The following is a 26,574-nucleotide window of genomic DNA, read 5'->3' as shown; positions in this document are numbered from 1 at the left end:
GATGCTACTTAGTGCATATGTTTTATTGTCATGTCTATATTGTAAATTATTGTCATGTTTATATTGTAATTTATGTAAACTATGTCATCTCTGCTCTGTCTGGATTATTATGGATGTACTTTGTAACCCGTTCGGGGCTCCTTTGGGAATATGGGCTAAAAAAAATCGATTAATAAATAAATAAATAACAGCCTCCAGAAGAGCGTTCCAGTTTTCCACCACTCTCTGGGTGAAGAAGAACTTCCTTACGTTTGTACGGCAACTCCTCCAACCCCTTAATCATTTTAGTCACTCTTCTCTGGACCCTTTCGAGTAGTACCGTGTCCTTCTTCATGTATGGTGACCAGTGCTGCACGCAGTATTCCAGGTGAGGACGTACCATGGCCCGGTACAGTGGCACGATAACCTTCTCCGATCTGTTCGTGATCCCCTTCTTAATCATTCCTAGCATACTATTCATCCTTTTCGCCGCACAAAGGCAACAGAGAAAATCATTGAAAAACAATGTAGAACTAACCTGCTGTGTGCAATGAGCATCCAAATGAAGAAGCCTTCGGTACTATGCATACTCACAGAAGAGAGAACTCCCCACAGGACCCATCTACTGGTTGGAAGATCCTCAAGCCTGCAAAGAGAATAACCAAGGCCAAAGAAAGCAGGCAATGCAGAACTGACAGGGTGGGCTGTATTGAATCCTCCAGAGACTAACAGAAAGAAGATTATCGAAGGTGAAAACCTAATCTTTCATTCTGTTACATTCCTTCTGGATTCAGTACGCTAGGTGACAATCAAAGCAATGGCAGCGCCTAGGGAGGGACAGAACAGCCTGCCCACAACAAAAAGGTCTCAAAAGCAGCATCAGAGCAAGCTGCCACATCCACTCAGGAAAAAAACGGGTAAAGGTAGGAAGAGAGGACCAAGAAGCCGCCCTGCAAATTTCATTCGGAGGAAACGCGCAGAACTCCATTCACAAAGCAGCAACCCTTCTAGTGGACTGGGCCTGAAAGGAAACCAGCGGCAACTTGCCGGGGGTGACATATGCCACGGAAATGGCCATACAAATCCATTGGGCTATCAAGATCATAGACGCTGGCCAACTACGATGAGGTGAAGCAGTCAGGACAAAGAAGAGACCAGATATCTGAAAATTATTAGTCCTCTCCAAAAACTGAACAAGACACGTTTGACATCCTATTTGTATAAGATCTAATCCTTGTTCCCTGAGCCTATGGAATAAAACGCAGGCAAACGAACCTCCTAGGTGACATGAAAAACAGAAATTATTGTCTGTAGAAAGGAAGGTGCAGTATGGAGAAGAACTCCGGCGTCTGAATTATGGAGATAGGGTGTCCGCATGAAAAAGCTGGAAGCTCCAAAATACGCTGTGCCGAGACAAAGACAACCAGAAAGACAAGTCAGAGTATCAGATCCAGAAGATTAGCAGTCTTCAGTGGCTTGAATGGGCTTTCACAAGGCCCTATACAATGATGGTAAGATTCTACGAAGGGAAAGGATGACGCAAGGGATGTCATAAATCAGGGGTGTCCAACCTGCGGTCCGAGGGCCGCATGCAGCCCCGTGAAGTATTTTGTGCGGCCCCAGTCGATGCAGTGTTTTCCTCTGCTGCCCCTGGGTGTTTACCGTCTTGCTGGCTCCCTTTGTCTTGCTGCAGCGTTTGTGTGGCCCCAGAAACATTTTTTTCGGCCAATGCGGCCCAGGGAAGCCAAAAGGTTGGACACCCCTGCCATAAATGAAGCGCCTCTCTACGAAACTTGATCACATCCAGATGAGCAGGAAGTAAACTAGAACCCCTGCGTGCCTAAAGAACGCAAAGCTGGCTACTGAAACTTTAAAGGAAACCACTGTTAAACCCTTATCTAAGCCTGCCTGAAGAAAGGCCAGGACCACCGACTTGGGAGCTCGTTCAAGCACTACCCAGTCTTTAGCACACTACTGTCAGGAAGCCTTCCAGGCAGAAGCAAAAAAAAAGCCATAGGGTTTCTTGGACTTCAAGAGCGTCAAGAAGACCTCCTCTGAAGAACTGCACCTCATTAAGGCTGAGTGCTCAAAAGCCATGCTGGAAGACCAAAGTGTGTGGGGCTCCTTGAGCACTGGACTCGGACCGAGAAGGTTGCCAGAGAGAGGTAGGTGGAGCTGTCCGTCCCACTGTAGACTGACGAAATATGCAAATAAGAAAAAGATGCAGAGCAAATCCAAGACTTCTGCACAGAATGCTTGCTGAAAATGAAAACTACAGGGGTCTCTAACTCTCTCTGTCTCTCTGAGGTGGGAGGAACAGTGTTTGGATTTCTGCAATTTCCAGATTGTGTGAAGGGATTCAACACCCAGCATAATGAATCCGTAAGAAATAGTGCATGTCGTGTTGCTTTTGAAGTTCATCAATGAATCTCTTGTGGTTCACCTTCATTGTCTGTGACCAACTCAGGGGCGTAGTGAGGGAAGCTTGCAAGGCGGAGATACCTGATGCTTCCCCCTTCTCTGTGCCCCTCACACTTGTTCAGATCTTTGCTGGCCACAAGCAGTATCTCTTTCTGCTTATGCTGGCTTCATCTCTCTGTGATGTCACTTCCTGGTCTCCGTGAATAGGAAGTGACGTTAGAGAGAGGGGTAATGCCGGCGTAAGCAACAGGTAAAAGATGCTGTTCACAGCCAGAGAAGATCTGAAGAGCTACTGGGGAGTGAGGGTGGAGAGAACACGCAGGGAAGGGCACATGGGGGGAAGAGGTGCCGGCATCCCTGTAAGGCGGCACGTGGAGTGGTCCTCCCCCTCCCCTACACCAGTGGGCCAACTTCTTTGTTCCTTGAGTAGTACTTACTCTTGGTGTTCAACGCTCTCTGCTTCTTTCCCTGCCAGCTCACCCCATCTCTAGGCTTGGTCTCCTTTCCAAGATTCAACCATCAGGTCAATCTACATTTGATCTCCACTTGACTTTCTTGCCCCATGTTCTCTCCTCTTTTCCTCCTGACTGCTTTATCCTACAACTCTTTCCATCTCTCTCACTACCCAACTGGTGATCTTCCTTCTCTATGCAGGCTTATCCTACAACTTGCTCCCTCCTCCATCTGTCATCAAGCAAGCAATTTTATTAGCAGCATGAGAAGGACAAACTCCTTTCTAACCTAACAGTGCCAACACTGCCCCAACTGCTCTTTCAGGCTGTGCAGCTGAAGCTGCTTGTACCTCCTTTTCCAGATGTGCACATTAAAGCTGCTTTCTCCCTTATCCTCCCATCTACTCAGTGGATACTTTATCCACCTCTGTTCTTCTTGCTATGTTGCCAACATTGCTACCTCTCTTCTTGGAGAAACCCCTCAGGAGTGCCACAGAGTTCACCACTCTCACCCACACTGTTCAACATTTACTTATCATCCCTAGGGCACTTACTGCAAAAACTAAACTTGATCTACTACATATATGCAGATGACATTTCCATTTTAATCCCAGTGAACAGCATTACAAATGAAACCTCAAAATACATTTCTCATATTATGATCGAAATAGAACATTGGACAATCAACTTCAAACAAACTTAACACAGAAAAAACAAAAATCTTCCTTGAGAGAGTGGTTGACCGCTGGAATAATCTTCCACTTCAGGTCACTGAGGCCAGCAGCGTGCCTGATTTTAAGGCCAAATGGGATATATACGTGGGATCTATTCACTGAGTTAGGTGGGGAAGGGTCATTGCGGTGGGCAGACTGGATGGGCCGTGGCCCTTATCTGCCGTCTATTTCTATGTTTCTATGTTTAAGCCCAACAGATAAAATTACCAACACAACACTACACATAAAAGACCACGATTACCCGATTACTAATACACTAAAAATACTGGGAGTCACATTGGACACACACCTGACAATGGTTGAACACACGAACATAGTGGTAAAAAAAATTTTCCTGATATTATGTAAATTAAAGACCATCAAAAAATATTTTGACCCATTATCGTTCAGATTACTAATGCAATCACTAGTGCTTTCTACTCTGGACTATTGCAACATCGTCTATACCCCAAAAAACAGTGAGGAAACTTAGAATTATTCAGAACACAGCGGTCCGCTTGATATTTGGATTAAAAAAGAGCGACCATGTCACCCCCTACTACAAACTACTGCACTGGCTGTCAATCGAGGCATGAATAATTTTCAAGTTCTCCTGCATATGTTTCAAACTAGTTTGGGGACTAACTCCTACGTACTTGCAATCTCACTTCGTATTCTACAACCCTGTAAGACAAACCAGAAATTGCTATCTTTTTGCATATCCAAGCATTACCAATTGTAAATACAAAACCTTTCTGGATAGAACCTTCGCGTACCAAGCAAACAAACAACAACATTGGCTAGACAACTACATTAATAAAGCTAGACTGACCTACAACGCTTTTAGAAAACTCATAAAAACTGCCTTATTCGATAGATATATCACCTAAACAGAAGCTGCACCGAACCCCTTTTTCTTTCTCGTCTTCCCAATATGCCCCTCTGAAATCCTAATCAAACTATATTTTGTAATTTCTGGACCTTTCATCTAAAAAGTCCCCTCTGAAAATTCCTAACAAACTGTATATTGTAATATTCACAGTATTTTTTTGTAACATTCGCTGTATTTTTTGTAACATTTGCTGCATTTTTTGTAATTCGCTGTATTTTTGTAACATTCGCTGTATTCTTTGTAATTCGCGACATCTCTCAAACAGGTCCTCTCGGGAATTTTCTTAACAAACTGTTTATTTTATTTTTCGCTTTCTTAAAGTTTCTGTACTCTGTATTTCCTCTGACTATCTGCATATTGTAACTCGCTGAATGTCCAGCTCTCTTGACTGTAAACCGCCTAGAAGTCGCAAGATTGTGGCAGTATAGAAGAATAAAGTTATTATTATTATTCTGCTAAACTTTAGGACAAATTCTGTGAATTAGGCATGAACACTAGGTGAACTGTACATTACAGATTTCCCACTATTCACAATAGCTTCTTTATGAGAAATCAATGAAAAATGTTGGAAGCAAAGACTAGTAGAGAAAGCAAAGATTAGTAGAGAAAAAAAAATCTTATTCATGTTATATATTGTTAATGAGAACACAATCCTAATTAGAAATCAAAAGCCAATATATAAACACACAGTGAAAATACTTTACATACTTCATTAGCTCCACTGAAGAGAGGTTCTCCAGTATGCATTTCAACTAAAATGCACCCAAGGGACCACATATCAATAGCAAGATCATAAGGCATACCCAGTAGCACCTCTGGCGATCGATAAAAACGACTCTGGATATACTGATATATCTAAAAAGAAAAAGAAAAAAGAGCACAAACACATATATAAAATGCTGTCTAGGTAACCCATTCTCATCATCTAGTGAAGTTTTGCTACTATACAACTAATACAGGTACTCGTCAACTTACAACCTATTCAAGTTATGACTGTTCGACTTTACGACGCGTTTACTAGTTTCCCCCGCCAACTGTTAGCAGCCCCAGTCTCCCGCACTCCCAAGTCTTGCTACACAGCAGTAATAATATAAAGAGGAGGAGGCGCTACAATGAATGTTCACCACAAAGGGATTGTGCTTTGCTTGACTTAGAAAGTAAGAAAATGTTGATAAAATATTACTTCAAGATGATTACAAAATCATTACCCAGTCTTACATAGGCCAGTTTACATCCCGATCAACTTACGACCTGACAGTCGGAACCAATTACGTTTGTAAGTTGACGAGTACCTGTATATCATTTTGGTCCAGTTTAAGATAATGATTTCAAGACGCCTTATGGTGCCTGCAAGCTAGTTTCCAAAAGCAATCTCTCTTAAATTCTCTAGTGGGAGCCACAGATACCCAAATTGCAATCCAGTTTGAAGGTACAAAATTTACACCGGGAAGTATGCACAGGTATTTATAAATACAGTGTCACCAAAACACCAGGTTTTGAATAAATCCTTTGAATAAAACACTATTTTTAAATTATCCAGCGTATGGATAATTTAAAAATAGTGTTTTATTCAAAGGATTTATTCAAAACCTGGTGTTTTGGCGACAGTGAATAATTATGGTGCATTCAAAATGATTCACTATCACCAAAACACCAGCCATTTTAAAATACAGCTCTTATGTACACTTTGTTACGACAGCATCTATTTTTGCATTGGGGAAGAGATGTGATTTTCAAAGGGGCCTTCACCGCAGGTTAACATTCATTTACCTCCAGATAATTGCTTTAAAAATTTCCCCTAAAAGAAATTTATAAATAACTTGTGTACTTGCTTGTAACTAATTCAAAAAAGGCAAATAATAAATTTTTCCTTCCAAGTAAGAATTGCTGAGCTAGCATGTTTCTCTCATCCTAACAGCACACTACACCTCAGTTTTTATCCCTCAAGAATATTCCTTAGGAGTCCTATGAACAAGGCATCTAACAACTACGTAATCTGACAATTATTTTATATACTAAACTAAAATCATTATAAACTGAAAGCCAAAGTTGCTTACCTGTAATTGGTGTTTTCACACATAGGTGGTGATATCTGACAATGTTGAATGTTGGAAAATATTCATTGATGATGTAGTTATAGAGAGCCGTTCAAAAGTTTTGCATCACCTCCGAGTACTATAATTTTCCATCTTTCTTGCTGGATCACAGCAATATTTCTGATGCCTACTGCTGCATATTATATACTAACTTGTTCGGAATTTTATTCTCTATTACCATGCACATTTTAAATTGATTTAGGACTTCAGATTTAAGACTTGTAATGCATAAACTGCAGAATGTCAAAAAATGTCAATATTTCGCATCAAAACCTTATTGAAAAAGTCCAATCAGATCGTTTTCAACCAATGGCGTTTGTTTTGAGGAACCAATCACAGCGCAGCATTCAGACTACAACAGGAGCTCAAGGCAGCCATTTCCTATGAGTGATCTGCATGGGGCAGGAGCATGGGAAGATTGCTTCTGCCCCAAAAACCCACTAGACCACCAGGTAAGGTTTAAGGGGGGGAGGGAGCTTACAGAGCTTAAAATAACCGGGGGGAAGCAGGGGTTAGGGGCAGAACTGGCTCAAATATTATTCATGGATTTTTAATATTCACGGGCCGGCTCTGCCTCTAACCCCCGTGGATATGGAGGAAGAAGTATACAGTCATATGCTTGCTCAGTAAGGAAAAAGAGACAGGAAATGTGGCTGACAGGGCTCGAAGTGGAAGACCATGCAAATCCACTGCGTGAGAAGACAGGGTTGTTCGCTGGATCTCAGTGGCAGATCGCAAACTCACATCACCAGAATTGTCAGCCAAGTGGCAGAAAATGTGTTCAGTGAACATATCTGCCTCAACAGTATGTCAGCAGTGCCTGGAGTTTGGCCTATGTGGCTGTAGAGCAAGAAAGAAGCCGTTGGTAACGGCGATGCAAAGAAAGCGACGGGTTGAGTTGGCCAGAAAATACAGCATGTGGACTCCAGAGGTGTAGGAAAACATTCTCTTAAGCGATGAGTGCTTTCTGTGTGTTAGGAGGTCAGTGCAACACGTTTGTAAGATGATTTAAGAATGAGGCTTTCAAACCACAGTGCCTGGACTTGACTGTATGTAAGCCAATGGCATTGGACGCTTTCAGGTGACTGATGGCAAGAGAGATACTGGTGCCAAGTATCTCTCCACTTTGCAAAACGTAATGGTTCTGTCTGCAAGGATTGTCTTCCAGGGTGACTTCCACTTCCAAGATGACAATACACCCTGTCGTCGGGCAAAGATGGTGACAAAGTGGATGGCATCGAGCCATATTCAGCGACTGGAATGGCCAGGGCAGTGCCCAGATCTCAATACAATTGAGAATTTGTGGAATAATCTTGCTGTTAAGGTGTTCAGAAAACACCCAAAAACAAAGGTCTAGTTGATTGAAGCACTGATTATTGCTTGACACTATGTTGTGCAGTCAGATGAACTTCAAAAATTGATTCACTCCATGCCTCAACGCTGCAAGCTTGTTCTCAAGAACAATAGAATAGCAGAAAACAACCAGCCCTTTTCAGGGCTACCTCCTCTTGAGCACGTATTGAAATAGCTAATGTAATCCATTTACGAAATATCGACATATTTTGACATTCTGCAGTTTATGTGCTACAAGTCTTAAATCTGAAGTCCTAAATCAATTAAAAATCTGCAGGGTAATAGAGCATAAAATTCTGAACACGTCAGTATATAAATATGCAGCAGAAGCGTCAAATATTGCTCTGATCCAGCAAGAAAGGCGGAACAATGTATTACTCGGAGGTGATGCAAAACTTTTGAAAGGCTCTGTACTATGGCAGGGAACAGTGGAACAACTAAATTATTATTTTTTTCTTTTGATTAGTTGAATACTTGTGATAAGAACTTCAAGTTTCTTTTTTTTCCATTTGATTTCAATTTCTCATATGCCTATACTGACTGTAATATTTCCTCAGGTTTATTTTTAAATCTGCTATTTAGTAGCTTCATCGCATAACCCCTAGTTCTAGTATTTCTGGAAAGAGTATATAAGTGATTAAAAAGTACCCTTTACACTCTACTCAGTATTTTCTAAACCTCTATCATATCATCCCTGAGCTGTCTCTTATTCAAGCTGAAGAGCTCTAGCCGCTTTATCCTTAGGAACATAAGAACTGCCGCTGCTGGGGCAGATCAGTGGTCCATTGTGTCCAGCAGTCCGCTCCCGCAGTGGCCTCTAGGTCAATGACCAGTGCCCTGAGACCAGCCCTACCTGCGTACGTTCCGGTTCAGCAGGAACTTGTCTAACTTTGTCTTGAATCCCTGGAGGGTGTTTTCCCCTAAAACAACCTCCGAAAGAGCGTTCCAGTTTTCCACCACTCTCTGGGTGAAGAAGAACTTCCTTATGTTTGTATGGAATCTATCCCCTTTTAAACTTTAGAGAGTGCCCTCTCGTTCTCCCTACCTTGGAGAGGGTGAACAACCTGTCTTTATCTACTAAGTCTATTCCCTTCATTATCATGAATGTTTCAATCATGTCCCCTCTGTCTTCTCTTTTCAAGGGAGAAGAGGCCCAGTTTCTCTAATCTCTCACTGTACGGCAACTCCTCCAGCCCCTTAACCATTTTAGTCGCTCTTCTCTGGACCCTTTCAAGTAGTACTGTGTCCTTCTTCATGTACAGCGTCAGTGTGGGATGCAGTATTCCAGGTGAGGGTGTACCATGGCCCGGTACAGCGGCATGATAACCTTCTCCGATCTGTTTGTGATCCCCTTCTTAATCATTCCTAGCTTTCTGTTCGCCCTTTTCACCACTCCTGCGCATTGCGCGGATGTCTTCATCGACTTGTCGACCAGTACTCCCAAGCCTCTCCAAGTACCGCACCGGACATCCTGTATTCGTGTATAAGATTTTTGTTATTGACATGCATTACTTTACACTTATCCACATTGAACCTCATTTGCCATGTTGCGGCCTATTTCTCGAGCGTGTTTATGTCACGTTGCAGGTCTTCGCAATCCTCCTGCATCTTCACTACTCTTAATAACTTCGTATCGTCTGCAAATTTAATCACCTCACTCGTCGTACCAATTTCCAGATAGTTCATAAAGATGTTGAAGAGCACGGATCCAAGCACTGAACCCTGTGGCACTCCACTCGTGACGCTTTTCCAGTTCGAGTATTGTCCATTTACCTCCACTCTGTTTCCTATATGCCAGTCAATTTTAAATCCACGCGAGTACTTCACCCTTGATTCCATGGCTTGCAATTTTTCGAAGTAGTCGTTCATGCAGAACCTTGTTGAATGCCTTCTGAAAATACAGATATACAATGTCGATTGGGTCACGCTTGTCTATCCGCTTGTTTACTCCCTCGAAGTCCAGCAAGTTCGTCAAGCAAGATCTTCCTTTGCTGAAGCCATGCTGGCTGGTTCTCATCAGATCGTGTCTGTCAAGGTGCTCAATGATGCAGTCTATCTTTCCTGGTACCAAGGTCAGATTCACCAGTATGTAGTTTCCCGGCTCACCCCTCAAACCTTTCTTGAAGATCGGCGTTAACATTCGCCACCTTCCAGTCTTCAGGAATCCTTCCCGATTTGATCGACAGATTGGCTATCAGTTGAAGCAGTTCAGCTCTTTGATTACCCTCGGATGGATGCCATCTGGTCCTGGGGATTTATCATTTTTAAGTGTAGCAATCTGTCTGCGTACCTCTTCTAGACTGACCGTCATCCCTATCAGTTTCCCATCTTCGTTTCCCGTGTATAGCCTGTCGGCTTCTGGTATGTTGTGTATATTCTCTTCAGTAAATACAGACGCAAAAAAATGTGTTCAGTTTGTCGGCGATGGCTTTGTCCTCCTTTAGCACTCCCTTTATTCCATGGTCATGTAATGGCCCCATCGCTTCCTTCGCAGGTCATTTCCCCTTAATATAGCGAAAGAACAGCTTGAAGTTTTTTGCCTCCTTGGCTATTTTCTCATCGTAGTCTCTTTTGGCCCCTCTTACCGCCTTATGGCACCTGCTTTGATGCTGTTTGTGCTTTCTCCAATTTTCATCCGTTTTTGACCTTTTCATTTCCTTAAATGAGGTCTTCTTGTCTCTGATCGTTTCCTTCACCGCTAAAGTGACCCACGTCGGTTCCTTGTTCTTTTTTCTCTTGGATCCCTTGTTGATAAACAGTATATATAGATTTTGCACCTCGGTGACTGTGTCCTTAAAAAGGGTCCATGCTTGCTCTAGCATCTTTACACTGCTTATCCTCTTCTTAATCTTCTTCCCTACCACGAGTCTCATCCCTTCGTAATTTCTTTTTCGGAAGTTTAGCGCTGTGGCTGTCGTTCTGAATCGATCTTTCGCCCCTGTGTTTAGGTCAAAGCAGATCATATTGTGATCACTGGTTCCCAGTGTCCCCTCTACTTCTACACCTTGCGCCGGTCCTCGTAGTCCATTTAGAAGTCCAAAATTGTGTTTCCTCTTGTATTTTCCTTGACAAGTTGTTCCAGTAAGCAATTGCCCACAGCATCCAGGAACTTGGTCTCCCTACTGCAGCCAGAAGTGCATAGGTTCCAGTCTATCCCAGATAATTGAAATCACCCACGATAACTGCGTTGCCTCCCTGCAGTTTCGTTTAATCTCGTCCGTCATTTCTCCATCAATTTCTTCAGACTGCCCTGTGGAGTCGGTGATGCCGATTTCCGTTTCCGTTCCATTTGTTCCTGGAATTTTGACCCATAGAGACTCTAACTTATTCTTCATGTTCTCTCCGGTAGACTCAATTCCCTCTTTCTTCATAGGGAAGTTCTCACATCTCTTATCATTTTGGTTGTATCTTTTCTAATTCTGCTATAAAGAGATTATGTTCTTTTCTTGATAATATTTTTGTGTCATTCTGGACAAGAGAGTTATCTCTCCATGGTCACAAGCCATATGTATTAGAAATCCACTCCAGATTTTTTCTGTGATCCTCCTACTTCACCGTGAGCTCTAGTGTGTCACAAACACTCCTCTGAGTGGAGTTAAAGCATGACAATAACTGAGATCTGATGTGTCCTCTTCTACCAGGGGTATCTTCAGGGCTTATAGTTGGTCCTTGGCAACTGCCTAGGCCTGGAATCAAAGGTCGGTACTGGTTTAATCATGCAAAATACCAAACTCAGGCAGAATTTCTCAAAGGGCAGGACTGGTATTTATTCTGACCCCAGAAGTCAAAAGAAAACACATACATTTTTGTCTTGCCTGAGAACATCCACTCTGGCCCAGCCTTGAAATTACACTTGCTTTCCAGAAAACCAAAAAGACAAAAACTTTCTTTCTGTAGCAGTTATGTATATACAGAAAAAGGCATCCACAGCCTAATGTATACAGGAGTGTGAAAATTCCCAGCAGCAAACAGTTTGTATACTCACTGAAGCTCCAAACAAAAGATAAGCTCTGCATAGGCTCCCTGGTTACAATAGCAACTCTCGGTAGGCAGTACAACTGAAAGAGTTCTTGTGATTGCTTCTCAGCAATGACAAACAGTGAGATATCAGCATACAAAACATTCACTTTGGCCCAAATTAAACATAAAAATAAGTTGGCTGCCAAAATTCAGGTAAGTAACCTTAGCCAGGAAGGAAAAATTATGTTCTTACCTGTTAATTTTCTTTCCTCTAGACGCAGCAGATGAATCCAGAGAACTAGTGGGATAATACACATCTACCAGCAGGTGGAGATAGAGAACTGATTAACAGGTGGTCCTATTGGTTGGCACCCTCCCTGTATCCTCAGTATTGCTCCTTGCCAAAGCAGTCGGAATCAGAATATGTCCAACATGTAAAAAACTTCTTTCCCCAATACAAATTGCAAAGGTACTAATAGAGAGACCAACTTCCAACAATAACAAAACAGCGGAAAAAGTGAAACACGCACAGAGATCCAATAGCCAAAAAAGGGTAGGGCTCTGGAGTTATCTGCTGCATCTAGAGGAAAGAAAATTAACAGGTAAGAACATAATTTTTCCTTCCTCAGCAACAGCAGCAGATGAATCCAGAGACTAGTGGGATGTTGCAAAGCAATCCTCAATCAGGGTGGGAAGCGAATGCCACCTCGGCAATAACCGACGCACCAAAAGCAGCCTCCGCAAGCACCGCCACATCCAACCGGTAATGCTTAGAAAAAGTATTCTTAGAAGACCAAGTAACCGTGTGACAAATCTCCTCCAAAGAAAAACCTCTGGACTCCGCCCAAGAAGTAGCCATCGCTCGAGTGGAATGAGCCCGAAGCTTGTCGGGCAACCGCTTACCAGACATCAAGTAAATGGAAGCAATGGTCTCCTTGACCCAGCGAGCAATGGAAGCCTTAGAAGCTGCCAAACCCTTGTTGCGGCCTGCGAACAACACAAAGAGATGATCAGAACGAGGAAAGTCGTTAGTACGTTGGAGATAATGTAGAAGTATCCTACGGACATCCAGGAACCGCAGAGAAGAGAACTTCTTCCCCCAATCCTCTTTTCTGAAGGCGGGAAGAAAGAGAGACTGGTTAACATGAAAGGTGGAGACCACTTTAGGAAGAAATGACGCAACAGTCCACACCGACACACCTGAATCCGAAATACGCAAAAAAGGATCTCTACAAGATAATGCCTGCAACTCAGACACTTGCCTAGCCGAAGCCATCGCGACAAGAAAAAACGCTTTCAACGTCACATCCTTTAAAGTCGCTTTGACAAAGGCTGAGAGGGAGGCTTTTGCAACCCACCAAGGAGTACTTTAAGACTCCACTCCGGACAGATCTTTTTAATAGGAGGATGAATATGTTGCACCTCTTTCAGAAATCGAACCACATCAGGTTGAGACGCCAGGGAAGAACGCGCCACGCAGCCCCCTGTAACAAGCAATAGCAGCCACTTGAACTTTAAGAGAATTAAAGGCCAATCCCTTGGCAACTCCATCCTGAAGAAAGGAAAGAATGTTAGAAAGCGAAGCCTGGAAGGGTGACAGACCCTGAGCAGCACACCAAGAATCAAAAACCCTCCAGACTCTAGCATATGAGGCAGAGGTCGATCTCTTTTTCGCTTGAAGAAGAGTGGAAATAACCGAGTCGGAATAACCCCTATGTCTCAGCCGTGACCTTTCAAGAGCCAGGCCGTAAGACCAAAGCGGGATGTATTTTCCATGGTGATGGGAGTCACCGGAAAGGGCAACCAATCGCCCGTCGACAGACCAGGTCCGCATACCAAGGACGACGTGACCAATCTGGAGCTACCAGGTTCACCGTACCCGAATAGCGAGTTATGTGATGCAACACACGCCCTATCATTGGCCAAGGAGGAAACACATAAAGGAGACAACCCAGAGGCCAAGCAAGAGCCAACGCTTCTACCCCCTCTGACCCCTGCTCCCTATGTCTGCTGAAGAACCTAGGAAGCTTTGCATTTTTAGACGAGGCCATGAGATCCTTATCCGGTAGACCCCATCGTCGCACAATTAGGTCGAACGCCTTAGCAGAGAGTCCCCATTCTCCGGGATCTAGAAGATTTCTGCTGAGAAAGTCCGCCTGAATGTTGACCCGACCTACAATGTGAGCCGCCGATAGTAGAGGAAGATGAAATTCTGCCTATTGAAGGAGAGGCATTGCCTCTGTCGCCAACTGAGGACTGCGGGTACCACCCTGCTTCTTGATATACGCCACTGCCGTGACAATGTCTGAAAAAATCCTCGTCGGACGGCCACGAATCATATGCAGGAATGCTTGAAGGGCTAGCCTGGTCGCTCTCAATTCCAGAAGATTGATGGGCCACTGAGCCTCCTCCAGAGATCAGACCCCCTGCGCTGTGGACTGAAGGCAGTGAGCTCCTCAGCCCAACAGACTGGCATCCGTCGTAACCACCATCCAATCTAGAGTCGCCAGAGGCATGCCCTTGAACAGATTGAGATCGCTGAGCCACCAAGACATGCTGAGTGACGCCTGCGGCGTCCAATGCAGACGACTGTTGTAATCCAGAGACACTGGAGACCATCGAGAGAGAAGGGACTGTTGCAGTGATCTCATGTGAAAGCGCGCCCACGGCACCACTTCCAGCTTATCCACTATCGAGCCAAGAACTTGCACATAATCCCACACCCTCGGCCTGGGTGACTGTAGAAGCAGGCGAACCTGCGAGCGTAACTTCTCTCCCCAGTCGCAGGGAAGAAACATTTTCCCCACCTCCGTGTTGAACAGCACCCCCAGATGTTCCAATGAAAAGTTGATCACCCATCTCAAGGATTGAAGAGAAATCACCCTCTGGGTTGCCGACAAACTTTCCTGTCTGGATGACGCCAGGATCAACCAGTCGTCTAAGTAAGGATTCACTCAAATTCCCTCCTGGCGGAGAAAAGCTGCCACAACAACCATGACCTTCAAGAACGTCCACGGAATTGTGGCAAGGCCAAATGGCATGGCTCGAAACTGATAGTGCTGACCCAGGATTGCAAAGCGAAGATACTTCTGATGCGGAGGCCAAATGGGGATGTGCAGATAAGCTTCCTTGAGGTCGAGCGCCGTCAGGAATTCCCCCGGTTGAACCGCCGCAATGACCGACTTCACCATTTCCATCCAGAAATGTCGGACCCGCAGAAAGCGATTGACCCTCTTGAGATCCAACACAGACCTGACCGAACCCCCCTTTTTGGGCACGATGAAGTAAATGGAATACTTCCCCTGCCCCCTCTCCTCCGGAGGGACAGGAATAACTGCCCCATTCTCCAAAAGAACTTGAAGAGTGGACTGCACCGAATTTCTCTTGGTAGCCCCCGTACAAGGGGAGACCAAGAAAGAATCTGCGACGGATAAGGAAAAATCTAACTTGTAACCGTCTTAAATAATGTCCAAAACCCACCGATTGGACGTGATCCGGCCCGCTCTGCCAGAAAGGAAGACAGCCACCCCTCAATGGTCACGACGGAGGGAGCCAACCTCCCGTCATTGGGAATTACGCAAGGCCGGGGTTCGCGCTGGCGGGGCAGGTTGGGGCTTCGAAGGACGAAAGGAACTTTTAGGCGGAAAGCAAGTCCTAGAATTATAGGAAGAACTGTAAGATGGTGGAAAGAACGGTTTCCCAGGTCTATATCTCCTAACATCCTGGAAACGATTTCTGGCAGCCAACGCCCTCAAAGGTGTCTTAGGTTTATCTTCTGGCAACCTTTGCGTTTTGGTATCCCCAAAATCCTTAACCAATTTTTCCAAATCATTACCGAAGAGTAAACGACCCTTAAAAGGAAGCCGCACAAGTCTAAGCTTGGAAGCCGCATCCACCGCCCAGTGACGAAGCCACAAGGAACTTTGAGAAACCCCGAAAGCGCCATTTGTTTTGCCGAAGCTCTAATAATATCATAGAGGGCATCCGCCATATACGCCAGACCCGTTTCCACATCTGGAAAGTCAGATGGTACAGGCACCCCGGTCTCCATCCACCTATCTGCCATACCTTGAATCCATTGCAGGCAAGCCCGTGCCGCATAGGAACTGCACACCAGCGCTTGTAAGGTAACCGCCGCCACTTCAAAGGACAGTTTAAGGGAAGATTCAATCTTTCTATCCTGTATGTCTTTGAGGGCAATACATCCCTCGACTGGCAAGGTAGTCTTCTTGGTAACCGCGGCCACCAAAGCGTCCACCCTGGGGTTCCTAAACTTGTCAAGTTCATCCTGAGAGACAGGATACAACTGGCACATAGCCTTCAACACCCGGAGACCAGCCTCTGGGGTGTCCCACTGGGCAGAAATAAGCTCAAGCATCGCTTCGTGTACTGGGAACGCTTTAGCCGGCTTTTTCATACACGCCATAAGAGGATTAACAGAACCTGACGCCTGCGTATCCTGCTGAGAGCTATTAAGGCCCTGTAGCACCTTGGTAATAAAGGAAGGCAATTCCTCCCTATGAAAAAGCCGAAGCACGGAAGGATCATCCACCTCCCTCGTCAGCGCATCCTCAAGCTCCACATCTTCCACCTCATCGTCTTCCAGCGAATCTGGACGGGACAGAGAGAAACCGTCGTCGGAGAAAAGGGCACCGCCATCCATAGGTGTTACCCGGCGCCTCTTAGCGGCCTGAGACTCCAGAGGAGTCTGAAGGACAGATCCCTGGCCCAACATACTGGCCTGACGCTGAGTAGGCTGAGAGGACTGCATTAAATAGGCCTTGTGCAGTAACATCACAAACTCCAGAGAAAAAACCACCGGAGTCGAATGGGCTTGGGTGGAAACGGTCATCTCCTGCCCCGAAATCGGACCCGCAGCAGAAGAAATCGCAGCAACATCGCTGACAGCCAGCGCGGCCGCCAACGTCAACCGAAGCAGAACGGCTGCAGCCGCCAGCGCGGGAAATGGCCGATAAAGGAGGCGTGAACTGCACATCGTCCCCCACAGCGTCCGCACACCGTGCTGCACTTAGGCCCGACGGTGTTCGCCACTTCCCACAGCGGGAACACCTTTAACCGCCTCAGCCGCCATGAAAACACAACTGCCGATCAACCAGGTGGCAAAGAACCTCCGCGACTAACCCGGCAGAACCAATAACATCAACAATCAGATAAAAAAAACCAGCACTCACCCCGGAGTTCACAGACGTTAATGCTGGTAGCTGCTGACTGGGTCAGACAGCCAAGCTCTGTCCAGGAACAGCACAGGAGCCTCTCTGCACTAGGTTGTTTTCTTTTTTTTTTAAATTGGAAAGAAGAAAAACACAGAGGACCATGAATAACCCTCAATCCAGGGGAGAGGAGGGTGGAGCAGGGACCTGGGAGGGCCCAGCTGGGACTCCCAAAGTTGGCAGCGCTCAGCCAAACACCCCAAACTATCTGAAGAGAAAAATTCTCAACAGCAGAATACACAAAAATCCAGCCAGAAACCAGGAGCTTGTGGAACAGCGACCATCACCTGCTGGGAGATAGAGAATACTGAGGATACAGGGAGGGTGCCAACCAATAGGACCACCTGTTAATCAGTTCTCTATCTCCACCTGCTGGTAGATGTGTACTATCCCACTAGTCTCTGGTTTCATCTGCTGCTGTTGCTGAAGAAATATTATTTAACTCAAAATTTAAGAACCAAAACATTAAAAAACTTTGCTAGGCAAAAACACGCCAGCTGCAACACTGGGTTAGTTGATTTCCATTAGCTCTGTTTGGCCCTCTGTGTTAGAGCCAGCTTCCTGGATTTCCATTTTCATAGAATCCTCTGCAGCATGGAAGTTGGAAGTAGGGAAACTTTCTCCTACTTCTTGCATGGGCCATTCTACAACCTCAGAGTCTGCTTCCTCTCTCCAAGGCTCCTGCCCTGCTTCATCCTGCTGGAATGCCTCTGCCTCGTCACTCTCCACTCCCCTTTCTGCTTCACTCAGCCTGCCTTTAACCAGCCCAAAGCCACTCCCCTTCAGCCTATACAGGGGGATGGGCTTTGGTTTCTCAGGAGGCTGTCTCAGTCTCATAGGCACAGCTTTAGCTGCCCTAGCTGATATACTGACAGGGTGCACAAGCTGTGTTTCTGCCTGCTCATGAACATTCTGATCCAGATCACAACTGCTTTTATAACAAAGAAGGTCAGACTCAAGTTGGTCACTAGAGCTGATCTGGTCAGCTCTTCTGCACAGGATCTTCTTAGCAGCTTTAGTTGCAAATCCAGCGCAGGTGCTTGGTTTGTCACAAGTGCCACCTGCAGTTAGTACCCAAGTCTACAAAAGCTTCATCATAACAAAAGCTCGAACATAACACTTGAACAATGAACAGCAACCAGACACAGCAAAGGAGCTCAGATAGTACCCCTGTAGACGCTAAAAACATTATACAGCATTCTTAAGAGCCCAAAGGCATCCAAGATACATACTTGGAGAAAAATAAACAGAATAATAATAATAACTTTATTTTATATACCGCAGTACCACAAACAGTTCAGAGCGGTTTACAGTGTAAGAGACTGTACATTTACAGCGAAGATACAATGAGGACTGTACATATTTAGTAAAAGGTGTTTATACAGTGAAGAACAATGTAGATTTAACATGCAGGAGACTGTACATATACAGCAGAGATATATATAGTGGAGAGGCAGTGCGAGAGGCTTATAAAGAATAAAGCAGTGATTCAAAACCAATGCAGGGTGATGAATGTCAAGAAGACAACCAGTATCAATTACCGGATGGAAGTATTTGATTATTTGGTGATGAGGGGGGTTCAAGAAATTTGTCGTAGAGGAAAGATTTGAGAGATTTCCTGAAGGATGAGTAAGATGGGGCAGATGAGATGAGATAAGACAGTAGGTAGACGCAGAAGGACAAGGCACAGGTCCAGAATAACACACTTATCTACTATTATCAAAGTAAGAACATAATCTTTTTTTCCATTGCAATAGGTGTGTCATTTTGGACAAGCAGGATGTACAAAGGCAATCCACGAAATCTAGGATTGGCTGACTAAGCCAGTCAGTAACACAGAGGAACCAAAGGCGAAAAACAACCTTTAGCAACAAGACCAAGGAGGACGCTTCTTCCAGCAGCTCAAACGGGGCTTTGGTGAGACTTCGCAAAACTACGTGAGGGTCCCATGAAGGGAACGGAGGCATGATCGGTGGTCTGATGCAGAAAGCACCCTTCAGAAATCTGGTGGCGCCTGGATAAAACGCCAATGAAGGTCTGAGGTCCGGAGCCCTGAAACAAGAAAGCCTCACTAATTGGACCCGAAGGGAAGCTACTACGAGGCCCTTAGCAAGGCCAGCTTGAAGAAAGCAGACATCACCAAAACTGTAACCAAAAATGGCTGCCCTGTATTGGTAGCATGGAATATTGCTACACCTTGGGTTCTGGCCAGGTACTAGTGACTTGAATTGGCCACAGTGAGACTAGAATATACCCAAACTGAAATTCACTGAATGATGACTCTGCCAAAATCTGACTGGGCTCTGGCCAGCATATCGAATCTGTAATGCTTTAAAAAATGACGACATGATAACTAGGCCACCACTCTACAGATATCCTGCAGTCAGGCAGTCAATCAGGCCTCCACACAAGACATCGTCTGAGCACAAGCTGAGTGTTGGAAGGCACCTGTTTGCTCCTGCAAATAAAGACAGCTTTGATTGCCAAACTCTGATCAAACCCCAATTACAGAATGCTAAGCATCTCTGAGAGATGAACTTCTCACAGGGAGAGGGAGCACTGTTGACACCATCCCTTAAAAAAAACAAAACTTTCCAGACTCAAAGGTAATACAAATTGGCCAACTTGTAGGCCTTGAACATGGTAGCAATGATAGCAGAAAAGAATTCCGATCTCACTAGGCGCAAATTCTCAAAATCCAAATTTAAGCCCGAAAGGATCTGAATCCTACATTTTTTCCACCAGACCTTGTCTGCATAACTTATGACTCCTGGGAAGATGATGGAGGGACCCCACCAGAAACCAAAAGATCTACAAACCATAACCTCGGATACCAATCTGGAGCCACCAGAAGAGAATTATGTGCTTCTTTTTAGAGGATCTGGCTGATCAGAGGCCACAGCGAAAGATTTACAGAGGCTCCTCCCTGCTTTACTGCTGAACTAAGGAATCTATTCCCAGTGACGCTGCCTTGTTCCTGCACCTGAAGTAGTATTTTTGCTCAGTATCGTAACATTAACAACAACAACGGGCTTCCTGCAACGGTTCAGGAGAAGCTGGAAGGTTGTCTGTCTCAGCTCCTACTTTGCAAAGAATGGCTGAGAAAATTCACCTAAACATTGTTCTTTCTGGCTATGTGGTCTGCCAACAGTGCAAGGAGGTTTGTCTCTGCCCAGTGACAAAGAGCTGCTGCTGCTCCCGCTCCCAGGGATATTGATAAACTCCTGCTCTCCCTCTGCTGTCACATCTGCCATCACCCAAAGAACTCTTCCCAGAGCAACACAAGGAACTTAATGAGAGAAAAGTATATCACCTGGCTCTCCAGGCAGATGATGGACCATGAGTCCTTCATACCCATGTGCCACTCTGCCCAAACAATGAGTCCCTCCCCAACAGAACACTGATGCTCTCCATTACTAAGTAGGGTGGCTCCAGTGGAGCTCCTACTTGAAATGACTGAGGAAGGCCCACTAGGTCAGGCTGTGCTGAGTCCTGAGGGAGAAGGCAGCAAACAATAGCTAAAGTCTTAAGAACATAAGAACATAAGCATTGCCTCTGCTGGGTCAGACCAGGGGTCCATCGTGCCCAGCAGTCTGCTCCCGCAGCAGCCCCCAGGTTCGTGACCTGTAAGTCCTTACTTAAATTCTTTATTCCCTATTCATTAGTACCTGTATAGTTACCCTCTATCTGTACCCTCTATTTGTACCCTTCAATCCCCTTCTCCTTCAGGAAGTCATCCAATCTCTTTCTGAAGCCCAATATTGTACTCTGCCCTATCACCTCCACTGGGAGCACACGCCAGGTGTCCACCACCCTCTGAGTGAAGAAGAACTTCCTAGCATTCGTTTTGAATCTGTCTCCCTTCAATTTTTCTGAATGCCCTCTTATTTTTGTTGGTCCTGTTAGTCTAAAGAATCTGTCCTTCTCCACCTTCTCTATGCCTTTCATGATTTTATAAGTTTCTATCATGTCCCCTCTAAGTCTCCGCTTCTCTAGGGTAAAGAGCCCCAACTTCTTCAACCTTTCAGCATATGAAAGGTTTTCCATGCCCTTAATCATCCTTGTCGCTCTTCTCTGGACCCTCTCGAGTATCGCCATATCCTTCTTAAGGTAGGGCGACCAGTATTGGACACATTACTCCAGATGTGGGCGCACCATCGCTCGATACAGTGGTAGAATAACCTCCTTCGTTCTGGTAGTGATACCCTTTTTGATTATGCCCAACAGTAAATTGGGAGACAAGTGCCCACCATGACAAGAAAGCTGCCTGAAGAGGAGGAATATGGGCCTGAGCCCAAGGTACCACTTAAAATTACCACCATGGATCTCAGCAGCTGGAGATACACCCAGTCCAATGAGACCAAGTAGATCAGATTGCTCTTCTGGACTTGCAGCTTAACTAAATGCTCCTCCAAGAGGAGCACTGCCCTCAGGCAGAACAGAACAAGACTCTTCAGATATTTCAAATTCCAAGAAGGAGACAAGTGGCTCTTTGTTTGATTCACCACCTAGCCCAAGCACTCCAGGAGCTCAACAATTCTAATACTTGATCACTGTGGAGAACACTTTGACATTGACCTGGATAATCGAAAAGGTGTAAGGGGCTGTTGCCAAATCGAAAGGAAAGGCCTAAAAATGGAAAATGCCAGCCCAAAACACAGGAAGCTCTTGTCGCCTGCCCTAAAGGGAATATATAGGTAAGCCTCTGAAAGATTCAGGGAAGTCAAAATGCCCAGGATGGAAGCATCACAGATTGCAATGTCTCAATCTGAAGGGACACTGAGGAAGGCATTAATCCCTTTTAGGTTAAGACTGGGTCAGAAGGCACCACCTTTCTTTGGGACCATGAAATAAATTATGTACTAATGCCTCCACTCTGAAGCTTGCACTTATTCCACCGCATCCAGATCTAGCTGATACTAGAGAGTGACCAAGATGGCCTGGTGTTGAGACACAGGGGAAGACCACAAAGGTGTCATGAAATGGACTACTACTACTTATTTCTAGGAAATTCCAGTGTGCAGCCCTGATTAAGGACCTCGAGAACCCACTGGTCCAAGGAATGAGGGACATTCATGGCTGAAAAGGGCAATCCTGCCCCCTTTTCTAAGCCAGCGAGGAGCCCAGTGCATCCTCACTGTGCACATCTAGAGCTTCCAGAATCTCCTAACCTCTTAGGGCCATGAAAACACCCTGGGCTTGAAGGGTCTACCTGTGCTGATGCCTATACACCCAAAATCCACCTTTTCTCCTATTACAAGGCTTGGCCAAGGAGGGAAACTGGGACACACTCTGACACAACTCAGGGAGCTGGAGAAGTGCCTCCCTTCGGGTCCTTGTCCAGCTTCTATATGTTCTACCTTAAGTTAGGAGACCTTTTAAGAGAAGCTGATTCAGATGTTTCTTGCAAGTTGTTTCTGCCATTCAATGGTGCAGCCAAAGCAACCTTTGGACAAACTATACGCCACAGAACAGGAAATTAGTTTGCACGAAACTGTAGTGGTCTTCCACCAACATATAGCAGTCTGCATACCCACCATTGTGGAAAGGCCAGTCTAAGATGCTGTTTCACCTTATCATGCATCTCCTTGAGAACTGAACTCTCTTTCTTAAAGATGGTATTCCTCTTGGTCTCAGTCATAATCAAAACATCCACCTTGGGAAATCCCTCAATTCCTCTCCACCTCCTCAGCAGGGACAGGATACAACATATCCAGAACCATGGATACCCAGAGGACTCCATTCAAGGCTTCCTGCTCTATCAACACCATGCAGAGTACATTTTGTAGGGTAAGATGTTTAGGGGGGCCTATAAAAGTCCTTGAGAATAGGGTCCCCCTCCATGGCTGCTATGGCCAAGGACAGAATCAGGGCCACAGACACTGAATCAATAATAATAAAAAACAGTTTATATACCACAGGACCGTGAAGTTCTATGCGGTTTACAATTATTAAAAATGCTACAAATTGAGTAGAACTGGCAGGTTAAAACTAATGAATAGCGGCTCTAGAGATCAGTTATTGGAAAGATTGTACAAATCAACTGCCTAAGTACTTCAGGAACAGATATGTTTTTAGGTGTCTCCTGAATTCCCCATAAGTATTAGCAAGCATAAGTAATTGTTCCAGGTCTTTACCCCATAATGCTGCTTGATATGAGAGAAGATGTTGATGATGACTTTTGAATTTACATCCTCTAGCCGGTGGAGATACAAAGTTCAGGTGTGAGCTTCTCTTATGTCTGTTGGTTGGGAAGGAGAAAAGGTCAGTTATATATTTAGAGGCTAAACCGAACAGTACCTTAAAGCAGAAACATCCGAACTTAAACTTCACACGTGCCTCCATCAGCAGCCAATGTAGGAGTCGGAAGGAAGGAGTCACATGGTCAAACTTCTTCAACTTGAAGATCAGTTTGACCACTGCATTTTGCACCAGTTGTAATCGCTGCATATTCTTTTGGGTAATTGCCAGATAGGTGATATTACAGTAGTCAAGTTGGCTCAGTATAAGGGATTGAACTAAAATTCTGAATGATGAAGCATCAAAATATGCTCTGATGGACCGAAGCTTCCAGAGAGTAAAGAAACCCTTTCTAACCAAAGAGTCCACTTGGTCTTTCATGGTTAGGTCCTGGTCCAGAATTATACCCAAAACCTTCATAGTAGGTTGAATAGGGTAGCTAAGATTATTGATGCACAGTGATGTTTTTGTATCAAGCAGGTAAGATGAAGCTACAAAGAATTTTGTTTTTTTCTGAGTTAAGCTTCAATCTAAATTCAGTCATCCATTTTTCCATCAAGTCTAGTACTTCTGTTGCCATTGGAGTAACTTCAAAGAGAGAGGTTGCGAATGGGATAATCATCGTAAAATCGTCTGCGTTGCTAAATACTTTTATCCCCAGCTGGGTCAGCTGCGCACCTAATGATGACATGCAAGAAAGTCCAGTAAGTTCAATAAGGTAAGAAAGTCCGGTAAACACTGAAAGGCTTTCTTCCTCATCATAGCCACCCCATAGGTCACTGAACTTCCTGCCAGGATGTGGTCACCTCTGCTCTTTTTGGACCCATAGGCCCAGGAAGGGCACCCTTAAGTAGTGGAGGACTACCATTAGCTACAAACAACGGCTTATCAAGTTGGCCCATTTGCTGCAACCAAAGCTTGGGACCCCCAGAGGCCCCTATCAGAACATCAGTGGGCAATGGTCCAAGGGAGGAGGGACATTGATCCTCCCCCAGGTACCAATGGGGGCTGAGAATGCTCGTGCTGCAAAGAAACTGCAGGCAGCCTCAACTGACAACAAGGGAAATACCCCCACATCAGCTGGAGGGTAGAGGGAGTCATCAACTATGCTCAGCCAACAGCTCTCACAGGCAGTACAGCACCAGGCTCTCAAGAATGAGTTTCTTATTTCTTCTTTCATTTTTTTAAGTTGTTTGCTTAATTTTTTTTTTTTTTAACTAGCATTATTCTTCTAACAACAGGGGAATAATGCTAGACCAGGGAGCCCAGCCAGATTAAAGATTTTCTGGGCTGCCTGGAGCTACATAGAACCTCATGGGGGAAACTTCCATACCTGTGGCAAGAACACCATGGGACTGAGCTAAGTGCCTCACCAGGTTATTGCTTGTTGTTGATGAGTAGGGCTGTGGAGCCAAACTTTGCACTCTATCAGGTCCAGACAATGAACTGAAAACCTGGAAGCAATGCTGTTAGGATCTACCAAGTGGTGCAGTCTTAGCCTGAATGTCTAGGCCAAGGGATCAGGTTCACTAACTCTTTCAAACTTATCATCTCCATCTACTACTGGAGGCACAAAAAAAAAATACTAGGGTTTTTCCACAGAGCATCAGTCCTTATACTAGTCATGTCTTTGGGAAAAGTCAGTTCCTCTACTTCCATCTACTGGTAGTTAGGATATATACCGGTAACCCAATTGTACAGGATGATACATTAAAGACAATAATGAAATAATACTTAAAAGGATCACATTTTTGCTTTCTATCCTTATGACTTTTAAAAAAAAAAATAAATAAATAAATAAATAAAAGTTACTCCTCGTGGAATTCAGTGCAGGCATGGGCAGCAGTCTTTTCCCTTCCAGTGCTCTTTTCCCTTCCAGTGCTAGGCTCCCGCAGTAAGAAGAAAAGGAAGTAAACCACTGTAAAACGGGTCATTTCCACCTCCTGTGCCAGCTTAGATCTGACTGTTTATGTGAACTGTGATTCTGCAGTTTACATAAACAATGGGGTCTAAGTTGGTACAGGAAGAGGAAGTAACCTATTGTGCAGCAGGTCCCTTCCTCCTTGCTGTGAGAGCTCAGCGACGATTGGGAGGGAGGGGGCTGCTGGACCGCGCAAAGATACACAAAAGGGACAGCTTTTCACATGCTTTTATACTTTCTCAGTCTTTCATTGCTGCCAGTCTGACTGAATACATCTAAAATCTAAAAAAAAAAAAAAAATACACTTAAAGCAAACAATGCAGAAAAATAGATTTACTCCGCAAACATCAGGCTTGTTAATTTGAATTGATAAAAATATTTTGGAAAAACTGATTAGATCTAAGTTTTAGACACAGCTGAGAGGGGGGTTTCTTTTGTGTGTGCACTCTGGTTCTTTTCAATCTGTTTCTGGTATAGCATTTTCTACAGTACTGGGAGTGTATGGATAAACAGATTCTCCTCTAAAGGAATATGTTCAGCGATTAGCACAAATAGATACCAATGAGGAAGGAGCGAAAGAGGTGAGCAGACAATGGAAGTGGATAAAGGAGACAGATGCTGGATGGAAATTGACTGAGGAGAAGATGCTGGATGGCAGGGATAGAGAAAGAGGGCACATGATGGAAAAGGGAAGGAAAGGAGATAGTGAAATGCTAGACTATGAAAGGAGAAGGAAGGGACGAAGAGGAGAGAGATGTCAAACCATTGGCAAGCAAGTTATTAGAAGACAACCAGAGCCTGGGACCAATATGATTTGAATAATGACCAGGCAACAAAAGGTAGAACAAATAATTTTATTTTCTGTTTTGTGATTACAATATGTCAGATTTGAAATGTGTATCCTGCCAGAGCTGGTGTTAGACAGCAAGCATGAACTAGGACATAAAAGAGAGAGGAAAAGTCTTTTTTTATTTTGTTTACATCACAGAGCTGGTGTGGGGTTGGAGAGATTATAACCTAATACTTCTACTAAGACTAAGGGATCCTTTTATTAAGGTGCTCATTTAACATGTGGTAAATTTGGGACAGAGCTTGCAGGGACGGGGTACAGACGGGGGGACACATTTTTTCCACATGTCATTCTCTAAGCAGAGCTACTACCGTGGCTGAAAATGAGAAGGGGCAGAAAAAAGGTGAGTGTGCCATGAGGGGGGTTTGAGGTGTGAATGTGCTGGGGGTGTTGGGATAGAGTAAAAGGGTGACTATATCATGGGTGTGGGAGCAAAAAGCTGAAGGTTTGCCATAGGGGACTTGTT

The 26,574-nt window shown here is 44.7% G+C and overlaps 1 protein-coding gene across 17 annotated transcripts in view; it reads right to left on the bottom strand.

The window, feature by feature from the left end:
- Window positions 1–26,574, bottom strand: part of DYRK1A (dual specificity tyrosine phosphorylation regulated kinase 1A) — a 684,276-nt gene that overhangs the window by 106,488 nt on the left and 551,214 nt on the right. For all 17 annotated transcript variants that reach the window (XM_033950290.1, XM_033950291.1, XM_033950295.1 and 14 more), the window contains one exon: window positions 5,166–5,312. In XM_033950290.1, the coding sequence (XP_033806181.1) occupies window positions 5,166–5,312 (147 nt within the window). The remainder of the gene's footprint in view (window positions 1–5,165; window positions 5,313–26,574) is intronic.

This window comes from Geotrypetes seraphini, chromosome 6 (assembly GCF_902459505.1).
Source record: "Geotrypetes seraphini chromosome 6, aGeoSer1.1, whole genome shotgun sequence".
NCBI classification, from domain to species: domain Eukaryota; kingdom Metazoa; phylum Chordata; class Amphibia; order Gymnophiona; family Dermophiidae; genus Geotrypetes; species Geotrypetes seraphini.
The sequence above is the reverse complement of the archived record's forward strand: the minus strand, read 5'-3'. Positions and strand labels throughout refer to the sequence as shown.